The sequence below is a fragment of the Elaeis guineensis genome, chromosome 3 (assembly GCF_000442705.2).
Source record: "Elaeis guineensis isolate ETL-2024a chromosome 3, EG11, whole genome shotgun sequence".
Taxonomy (NCBI): Eukaryota; Viridiplantae; Streptophyta; class Magnoliopsida; order Arecales; family Arecaceae; genus Elaeis; species Elaeis guineensis.
In genome coordinates this window covers 72,575,912-72,586,942 of record NC_025995.2, presented here as the reverse complement: position 1 = coordinate 72,586,942, position 11,031 = coordinate 72,575,912, and the positions used below count along the sequence as shown (strand labels likewise).

The window sequence follows — 11,031 nt, the reverse complement described above, 5'->3', positions numbered from 1 at the left end:
TTAAAATACCCCTAATGTATCTGCCTATCACCGAATGAGCCATTCGCACCTCCCTTACTTTTGTTCTCCATATTTAACCTTATTTCAGCATATTCATGGCTCCGTCCAGAATCCAAAAGTGCTCAAGGGTTGAGGATCTAGAGCAAGGCACGTTCTCAGAAGAAAATGTCTCTCTTTGCGGGTGAAGGTTACAACTTAGTCCACCACCACTAGAAAAAACCTAAAATTTGCATGCATCAAAAAAATAAGTGGTGGAAAAATAGGCCAAAATTGAAAATGATTGTCTACTTAGATTTGTCTTGCTAATGCACCCCAATTGGCAATTGGAGGCTTAAACAGGAACGTTGATGTTCAATATAGATGAGACTCAAGAAAATAGTAACAGAAAGCAATTCCAACCCTGTTCTGGAATGAGCGTACAATAGGCCAGCTCTTGTGTAAGAGAACGAAGAAAACCGAAATCTGATCTTCAGATTCATTTGCGAGGGGGCAAAACAGCAAATACAGTTTTATTGCCTCCTTCCCCTCCCTTTCTTCGAAGCCTGCTGCTCCACCTGTTCCTTGCCTGATACTTCTGATATGTCAGCTGCAAAATCAAGAAGAAAACCGATGTGCAAAACCTTAATGAAGAATATATTTTGACCGAAATGAGTATACTTTTTGTTAGCAAACATTACTAGGATGTGATCAAAGCACAATACAATACCATCAGGACCACGGGCCATCAAAGTGAAGAATATGTTGTTGAGTTTCTCCATCTTTTTTGCATCCTGGGCCTGGTCTGTCTTGAACTTCAGACACTGCAAATATCATGTTCTTATATCAGTCAACCTAAAATACACTGAAGATTACTTGGTTGTTTCTGTGAACGTTGATACAAAACTAAACTTCAGGCAAACTAATGCTTCCTAACATATTTTAAAAAGAATTATGCAACAACTCTTCTTACAAAATGCAAAAAAAAAAAAAGAAAAAAAAGAATTCAAAATTTTAATAGCAAAAAAAATTTCCCAAAATTGGCCAAATGGCGCCTGTTTCACTCATGCTTACTTTCTCTTTATAGTGTAGTCCACTGCCACTGTAAATAGATCCAAAAGCTATATTTAGCCTAAATATGTTAATCAGCACTGTAGATATAGTGTTCACTACACATTGCTCACATTGTTGACCATGTTGGTGCAACTTTCTAAAGTATAGAAAAAACTGTAGGCTCTGAACAGAGGTCTACATGTATCTGATAGAAATTCAGAGAGGGTGTACGTTCATGAGAAATTTGGGAAAATCTCTTATATCCAAAAAGAAAAAGTAACATGAATTTGAAAAAATAGAAAAAAAACAATTTAAAGGTGAAAATTAGCAAATTGTTTTAAAAGACTATTAAAAAAATGAAATGTGCAACACTGCATGGATTATCCATAAAATATAGCCAAAACTTTCAAAAAAAAAAAAAAAAAAAAAACAACACAGCCAAAATAGGCCAAACGAATTTTTTTAAAAATTGAAGAATGATCGTAGACTGTTTCAACAGATTCAAGAATTGTGTGTCAATGCTTGTGTATTATTACAAAATTCCAAGCAAAAAAAAAGCCTTTCCTCCCTACAGATTAAAGTGGTAAAATTTTAGCTTTCAAATTTGTTAAGTTTGGTAGAAGAGGATGGTTGCCATCAATGAATGATGAGTAAAAACAATATAAGGTTAGTTGATGTTAAACATGATTTTCAAAAGAAATGGTTACATCTAGATTGTTTAGTGAAATATAAATGTAACATTTCATGCTCAAGAGCGCACATGATTGATGAGTGAAGTTTCACAAACTAGATTGTCAGAGCAAATGATGCAACACAGAATAGTAATTATGTAATTTTCTTAAGTTGACTTCCAGTAATCAAGTATCTGCATAATCTTACAGGCTCAATATGTCAAGCATAAAACTTGCAAGTTCCATTCCTTTACTGTTAAGGCAAATTAAGGATCTGGGGACCTTGGATTGAAAATTGGATAGTGCATATAGAAAGAAGAATCTACAAATCATATTCAAAGAAATAATACGAGTCATCTTCAAAAAGAATCTTAAATGTGCCCATCAGTGAAAATTGATGATAAGACCATCATTTTCTCGGTACAAATTTAGATTCTCTCAGTTACCTATGCAGCAATGTCGGCAATAACTGTGCTGAAAAGATCATTATATTTACAGATTTGCCAGTATACAGATCTCCCTAAAATGTTCTTCAAACATTTGTTTTCTTAGCACAACAAATGATATTGTTCTGCACTCTCTATGACTAAAATCTTCCCTAGATCTGACAGAAACAACTAATCAATTGATAGCAATGGCAACAAAGTTGACCAGGCATAAGGATAGAAGAAATATCTCCCCCTGATGGAGGATGAGCATTAATGGCATGATATCTGAGTCTCCAACAATTAAAAATTCAAAAAAATAATAAAAGAATAAAATAATTGCCAAATGAGTTCTTGCAACACCCACTACAAATTTCATATATATATATATATGTATGATAGATAGATAGATAGATACATATATTGGCACAGAATCATCTGTTGGATGTTTACTGAATTTCATGAGAACCATGTTCCACACTCTAAAGTCCTGTGTTCATATGAAAAAAACTAGTAACTATGGACCACCATTTTGAGGATCTACCAATTATCTGAAAAACATCCACTAGCACCTGCTTTTTCCACAAACACAAAAGTAAATAGAGATGCATGACCTGTTCATAAAATCACTCATTGAACTATGCCTAATCACCTTTTTCTGGTAACTATAATTAGCAAAGAAGTTGCCCATCTAGAATACATACTTTAAATGACTAAAGCATAAGAGACTCATTTAAATTAAGTGCTAGAAGAAGGGTTTACTCACAATCAAACAAAAGAAATTAGGAATTCATGTCCTACATTGTAGTTCAAGTCCATATTTCTTCTATTATGTTTTATTAAAATTTCAATTAAAAAGTTCACTTAATTGATTCAATAGGATAGAGTAAATCTACAAATTCCTTAACTCATTAAATATCAGTCATTCTATGTAGTTATAGGAAGGGTAATTGAACAAAGATCGATGGAAGATATCCTTCTAGATGGAAAAATGTCAGCATACATTCTTTTTTGACTTGGAGAAAGCTTACAAAAGATATCAAAAAAGGAAATCTTTCGAGCTTTATGAAGGAAAGGTTTACAGAAGAAATACATCGACACCATTAAGGACGTTTATACAAGAGAAGCTGTAAGCTTTAGGAGTTCCTTGTTGCAACAAGAATATTTCTAGTCACAGCAAGCCCGTACAACTACACCAGGGATTCACAGTTAGCCTATATCTTTTTATGCTAATAACAAGTGAACTTGCTTCGAATATCTGAAAAGAGTATTATGGCACATATTATTTGCATAAGATAAAGTTTTGAATGACAGAAGAGTAACAAATGATACATAAAATTGAAAATCTGAAATAAAACTTCAGTTGAGAAAGCCATGGAGCCATGCCTAGCTTCTAAACATCATCTCCCACTGTCTTAGAAATGGTGTAGGCTGGTTACAACTATACCCCTTAAATCCCATCCAGCTTCTAAACTGGAAGAAGAAGAAGAAGAAGAAGAAGAAGAAGAAAGTCTGTCAAGCTCTCTGCCTCAACCAAGTTCTCCATCAAGGAAACCAACCTCTCCCTCCCTCCCTTATCTTTCTCATTACCATCTAGCTATAATGCAAACCTAATCCTCTTTCTTCCTCCTCCTTCCTCTTTCTGAACCCCATTACATCTCTTATGCAACCACCTCTCTCTCACTCTCTGTCTGCTAAAAACTCAGAGACCCATCCTCAGAAAGTCTCTCTCCCTCTCTCTCTGCTGTGAACTCAAAAAGCCCCCACCAACTTCCATATAAACAAGTTTTCACAATTTTATCTTGAAATTCTATCTTTGTTCGCTGAGAGAAGGCTAGAAATAATTATTATCGACTAAAAAACTTTATGAATGCAAGTTCTTTTAATGCATTTCATCATCACCAGTAAATATCAAATCATGGAAAATCAAATGCCTTGCAGAAGTTGAAATTATCTTTTCTACAAAAAGAAGAAAAAGAATTGAAACAATATTACCTACTAATTGATCTTTGATCTAGATTAGGTTGCTTTATGGAACATATCTTCCTTCCACCTCTAGCAATTGTTAAGGGGTCCTAAAATGGAAACTGGAAGGATGGTGGATTGAGATTGGAAAGGAAACAGAAGGTGGGAAGGAGAAGACAAAGAAGAGAAGAAAATTGGAGCAAGGAAAATTGAGAATGCAGGAGGGCACAATTGAAAGGTTGCTTTCTATGACCTTTAGCTGAATCTGTTTTCCCCCATGATTGCAGGTACCAACCCCAGCAGTAGCCAATCAGGGGCTGTAATGGATCCACATGGAAAAATTATGTGAGGCTATCTATTATTGCTCAAACTTTGGAGAACAAAGATATCATTAGTCAGCTCTGTTATATGATAAAATTAATGGAAAGATAGATGAAGACAAATTTGCCAGAGCTATAAAATTGAGTAGAACAGTGCTTTTGAGGTATCATGTGATCATGGAATATCCTGGCAAGCAAGAAATTTATAGAAAAACAATAGACCTACAACATTATATAGCCAAAAATGTTGGGCAATATAAAGGGTCCAAGAAAACAAGTTGAACATAACAGAACTGGTGATGTTTAGATAGATGCATGATAACACGAATAGAATGAAAAATGAATACATTAGAGAAGGATTTATAAACAAGGATTTATAAAGCTAACCCATATAGTCTAGATTAAATTTGATGATTATGGTTGTGGTAGTTCATACTAAAATTTCTTGGTAAAATTTCACCAAGAAATTTTATCAAAAATTATGTTCATAACAAGGAGCATGCAACATGGCTCACCAACAACTATAACTAAAACATGCAATAAATTCTCTTCAAATCTCTAAGTCAAGTGATGCATTCCAATCATCCAAGCAATTCCACCAACCTAGTATCAACATCAAGTGAATGTACTTGAATTACGACTCCAAAATCCAAGTATCATTCTAAAACATATTTGTCTTCTACCCATATTCCACCCTTTCTCAACATGCTCATATTTTCATTGAAGAAACCTCAGCAAAAACAAGCTACAATAACTTCTGCAAAACTCTTCTAGTGATCAATCATTTTGATCATGAAATTATCCAGTTTAATTATTAGATCAATCTTTTCTTTATTGATGAAATAGAATTAAATCTCAATCAGTCCAAAGCAACTATCACAGTTAATCTGTAATTGTCATACTGTCCAGGTGGCTAACAGCTGTCCAAGGTAAATATCTGAAGGCATGTGACACAGTATGACAACATTATATTGATACATACAGTTAGTTTAAAATTGTCATCAAATATCAGCTAATATCCAAAACACACACACATATAGAAGCATATGTACGAGTGCAATTATAATACACAAACAGTATAAGAAGAGGACTTTGCCCTCACAATAGAATTAAATCTTTGGTGTTGAAAATGCGAACATAAGCTATTGGACATGACCTCTTAGGCTAAAATGCCTATCTGAGAGAGAGAGAGAGAGAGAGAGAGGGAGGGAGGGAGGGAGAGAGAGAGTCACATGTCTAAAGGCCCCTTTTCTATGCATCAAGTCACTCAAAATCAGTACATAACATCACATCACTAAAATTATATGTACTAAGAAGCCTTGATGCATAGAGGAGAGGTCCAACATGTGGTTTTTCATATGTGGGAATTGTAGACCTTGTATAACACAATTTAGGATAGCAATTTTCAACCACCAACACTAACTTTTGTATGGGTGTAAATTCCTCTCCTCACACCCTATGCATATTGCAACCACACCCTATATGTATAAAGAACACCTAGTAACATTTAGCTTGAAGTAAAATTAAATATAGCTTAAAAGAAATACTCAGTTGAGGACTCATAAAACCAACCTAATAATTGGAACAAGGCTTCACAGTTAATAATTGTTGCAAACTAGAGACAATTGTCAAAATTAGTTACAGCTAATAATATGCTATAATGGAAGGGGGACAAAGGTTAGACTGTAGCTTATTCCTCTTAATTGTCTTTAATGAATTGACATTTAACTTTAGAAAGCCCAAAGCTTGGTGTGTGAAGCATGATGGAATGAGCCATCAGGGATGTGCTACTTGGATGTAAATGGTTAGAGTTTTCTCCTTAACAAAGATGAAGTATATTATTTATGCCATTGTATAACTATGATCATGGAGTTAAGATTTCAACCAAATTATATATCTACAAGAAAATTTTGTTAGAAAAGACTGTTTTTATTCAATTCATGAAACATTTGCATAAGAAATGTTCACTACACATGCATATTTGATTCCAAAACCAGGTAAATAAATTTTGACATGATGGTAAATGATGGGGTTTGCTCCTAACTAATGTATTACTGCAAGAAACAAAGGGGAACAGACACTAAGAAGTGACAGTTTTATAGAAATGATGGCTAATTTGAAATGAATAATTTGGACAACATTCATGGGGATGGATGTCTATAATTAAATTGGTGAATCTCAGAAGGATGTCACCTAAGAAAGCTAATATGAAAAGCATTTGAGAAGATGTGACCTCATGATAACCTTTGATTGGAATCATCAGAGGGATAAAGGAAGGGGAGTAGTATATACATAACCAATTATACATATAGGTGAGATAAACCTTGACATCATCATATTGAGTTCCTTCACAAGCAGAACATGACTAGATAACTGACTGACATCAATTTCTCTTCGTGGATGTAGATGGCAAATGCATAATTATAAAGTAAGGGCAAGAACCCATGCCCCTTATTTTGTAAACAAGTACAGGGAATGCTCACACACCAAATGATGACTAAATGATTACCCATATATCTGCAAAATAAATGAGATATCCAAGATTATGGAATCAAAACGTGCAAATCGAATTTAGGACAAAGAGAAAATAAACATCATATACAGGGCAAGCATTCACTTTTCCTTTCTCAAATTACCCGATTCAAATTCCGAACATTTATCCGCATAACTATTATACGAATTCGTGATGCAATAATTGTAAAGCAAATCAACGTGACATTGACCCATCGAAGAATTCCGTAAGAATCAAGAACTGCATTACAATTTGCTCGCTCCTCAACTCTCAATGGGCAAGATAATCAATCCTCTAAACAATTGCAACATAGTTCCCATTTCACTACAAATTTAGCGTAAATTACTCAAAATAAACCCGACATTTGAAGAGATTGCGAGAGGGTTTGGGAGTACACCTCACGGTTGTCTGTAACCTTGAGGACCAGCTTCCCGTCGCAGTGCCTATACTTCATCACGTACCGAGACTACTCGATTAAAGAGATTAAAATCAAAAGAACAAGAAAAAGAATCAATCAGAGAAAAGAAGAACAGAAGGAGATAAAGATCAAATCAGGAGCTAAAAAGAAAGAAAGAAAGATTGGATTGAGAGGAATACCGCTTGGGGATCCGCGCGGAAGAGCTGCACGGATCTCTCCACGAACTCGTCCCAAGAGGCGATGTAAACCATTGGAATCAGAAAGAGGAAACGCGATCGAAGGCGATAGAGGGAGGAATCGGAGCGGTCGAGGGAACGCTCGGAGGCACTCGATGTCTTTTGCGAGTGACGGCCGACGCCTGCGTCCACCAGGTTTCGAGGTTCATACTAGCTTTGTTTAATTTGAGTCCGGCTAAACTTTTGGACCGAACCGAACTCGGTGGCCCAACGTGCTAGGCTGGACCAGGTTTCAGTTTAGTTAGGCCTTTTTCATTGAAAACGGGATGACCATACAAGTCTCATTTAAATACATTCAATAAAACCAGCAAATAAAATATCACAATAATACAAATAGCTACCATCTCTATCCATGAAACATCATCAAAATGGTGAGCTGCATAAGAGGCAACTCAATTTGCAGCATCATTTGTCTCTCAGTAAATATATCTAACTATCAGGGAAGTACATCCCCACAGTATCCTCTAAATGTCCTGAAATAGGAGATGAAAGTGCACAGACTTCGACTATCCCTAATTCCACCTCACTACTATAGTGGAACTACCCTAGTGCAAAAGAATGATTGATCTTTTTTTTGCAACAACAATCGATCGATCATGTCTCCCACAACTCTCAAAACACTGAACTTTTCTTTTATTGACTTGCACAAACCTCGTAGCGGCTATTGTATGATCCAATAGTGCACAACATGAAAGAAAGATCAATCATTCTTTCACATAGAAGATACATCCCTATCACTGCCAAATCCCGTGCCTGAGGTCGAGGATGGTCTCTACGATCGAGGTGGTCGAGCTGTGAAGAGGTGGCAGTCTCCGAGAGCTGGCTTGAGATCTGCAAAAAATCCTGATCCGGGTATTTTTTCGTGAGAACCTTCCGACACTCAAGTTAGGAGATGAAGAATAAGAAGAAGAGAGTTTTTTTTTTTTTTGAGAGCTTCCCTAAGGGTCCCCGCGTCCCTCTATTTATAGAGGGAGAATTAGAGTCATGTACACCTAGGAGACTAATTAATTTTCGGTTATTATGCATGGATTAGGTTGGTGGCAATTATTTTTGCATTTGTGACACAGAACTAGTTGCCGGTTTCCAATCGGGGTGTGATTTGATTTCGGTGATCTCCTTCCTTATTTGGACTTTTTAGATTCGTGAAGATGGTAGACTCCTTCCATATCGGGATAATTGCCTTGTATGATTGATCTTCCCCAGATCGGCTATAACCAACCTCCAAGCACCTCAGTTGAAACTGAGGTCTGAACCTAGGCACCTCGATCACAACTGAGGTCCAAGCTACCACCCACATGATTACTCTGCACATAGGTAAGTTTGATTTCTATATTTGATTCCTTTAGGTCGATCGAGATTGGCTTCTTATTTTTATGTCCATCGAGGTCTTAGCTTCGCAGGTCTTCAATAAAAGTCAAGGACATAATCGACTGAGGTCGAGGTGGTAGTCTACAATAGATGCCCTCTACTCGCAAGTCCGAGCTCGTGTTGAAATCAATCAAAGATAGTATGAGTCCGAGGTCGAGGTCGGACTGTTGAGTTGCCGTATTCGAAGTATTCTCTAGGTTGTCGACACGTGTTGAAAATCGATGTCGTTGATGATTCAAATCCACTCATCTAGCCTGTTGGATTGCCAGATCTGTGTGAGTCTTGCCATGGGCAATCGGGTAGTGACACTTAGTGAACATGAGCAATGACTAGACGAACTACCATCAGATTGGGACCATCCAAGCTCCTATAAATAGACACTATTTTACCCCTAGCCATTTCACTTTCACTATTTTACTGCTCTGAGAGAAGGAAGTGAGGATCTTAGGTGATTTCTGGCGAACTCTGATGATCACCGTCAGCCATTGTACTCCACCTTGATCGTAGTTGAGCTTTGACATCCGACCTGAAGTCCAGCCCTTGGGTTTGCTCGGTCATCTTCTCCTTAGGTTAGTTTTTTTTCTTTTGCTTTTTCTCTTTTCTTTTCTTGGGTTTTTCAAGGATGAGCATGTTGAGCTTATCTTCGCTCACCTGGACCTTGGATGGTAATCTAGTCGATGAGGACCTTATGTCTGACATCGAATGTTCCTCGGATGGTTCTAAGGTAAGCAAGGTGCCTAACTTCAGCCCTTTCAAGTGGCCTCCATCCTCACGCAAGAGGATTTAGAAGCGCTATGCCTCAGGTATCAAATTCCTCCAGAATTTAAACTGGAGCTAGCCGATCCTGAGAACTGGATTGTCCTACCTTCTCAATGTCGAATTGGGCTCTATAAAGAGTCTCTGAGAGTCGGCCTTAGACTATCTATTCATTATTTTTAATGTAAAAGTGCTTAGGACTTTTCAAATAATTTTCTACTGTGTGGCGCCGAACTCATGGTGCCTAATAATAGCTTTTATTATGCATTGCCTCTTCCTCAGGATGGAATTGACCATCCATCTCTTCCAGATATGTTTCTCATTCAAAGAACATCCTAAGGAGGTCGGATGGTGGTATATCTCACCTCAGATAGGGCGGCACCTCTTCCAGGGCACTCCTTCCTCAGTTCATAGTTAGAAGGAGCATTACTTTTTTATTTCAACTGAGCAATCTTGGGACTTTGACACATCGTGGGGTTAACTTTGGAGGTCATCAATTAAGGCTCTAGCACTTTTTGACACCGAAGAGAAGGCCCTGAAGTTCATTTTCAACAACACTGTTCTTCCTTTTCCTAGGCTCCTTTCCAAGAAGACATTATTTAAAATTAGGCTGAGTATGGTCGATCCTCAAAGTAAGTCAATTTTGTTCAATGTATTTCCTCAATTTTTTAATCGATTTTCTTATTTTTTAGATATGAAGCCTGAGGATATTGAAGCCCTTCACCCAACTGTGAAGAGGAAGAAGTCTTTGGCTCGAGCTCTCGCTCCCAAGTGGGATTGAGCTGACACTATCCTCGCCCAACTTGCCATCGGAGCCTCTCAAACACTAGCTCAGGGTCCTTCAAGGAAAGAGGCTTCTTTGAGGGCCCAGCTCATCTCACCCCTGAAGTCGATCGCTCTGGAGGAGTTAGTTCTCCTTTTTGTGCATCTTCATCGCTCTGAGGCTCATCAACCCCCTGGGTCTCAATGTGCATGTTCTCATAGCAAACCGACTTCCATATCGAGATCTCCCTAAGGTCTTTAGCTCGACCTAAGCAAGAGTTTCAAGAATAGAGGCCAGGCTTCAGAAACAATCACATCACCTGTGAACAATCACATCACCGATGTCAACATCTTTAATGTAGAAAGCCTCAGCTTCCGCATTAAGGATTCCTATGACTTGCTCTTTTGGGTTAGTATTATATTTCTCCTCTCCTCTCCCATTTTTATGTTAACCTCTTCTCATCTTCAACTTGTCCACCATGTGGATCATTTTATCAGTGTTTTGAATGAGGCTCAACAAATTTTCAAGGAAGCCGAGGACCAAGCAATTCAAGCCGAAGCTTGGGCTG

General features: G+C 37.4%; 1 protein-coding gene across 1 annotated transcript; it reads right to left on the bottom strand.

Annotated features, from left to right (window-relative positions):
* Window positions 1-270: 270 nt before the first annotated feature.
* Window positions 271-7,712, bottom strand: LOC105033726 (signal recognition particle 9 kDa protein). The gene is made up of 4 exons (XM_010908630.4): window positions 7,520-7,712; window positions 7,320-7,388; window positions 707-800; window positions 271-586 (listed from the first exon to the last, which is right to left on the bottom strand). Exons 1-4 carry the CDS (start codon window positions 7,589-7,591, stop codon window positions 510-512), a joined length of 312 nt encoding a protein of 103 aa, XP_010906932.1. The 5' UTR covers window positions 7,592-7,712; the 3' UTR covers window positions 271-509.
* Between the last annotated feature and the right edge of the window lie 3,319 nt (window positions 7,713-11,031).

What these genes read in the sequence shown, in the direction of transcription:
- LOC105033726 (XM_010908630.4), bottom strand. Translation starts at nt 7,591, where the DNA reads ATGGTTTACATCGCCTCTTGGGACGAGTTCGTGGAGAGATCCGTGCAG. An exon ending in TCCGCGCGGATCCCCAAGCG is followed by an intron (nt 7,389 to 7,519) that starts GTATTCCTCTCA and finishes TTAATCGAGTAG; the next exon opens with TCTCGGTACGTGATGAAGTA. An exon ending in AGGTTACAGACAACCGTGAG is followed by an intron (nt 801 to 7,319) that starts GTGTACTCCCAA and finishes TGATATTTGCAG; the next exon opens with TGTCTGAAGTTCAAGACAGA.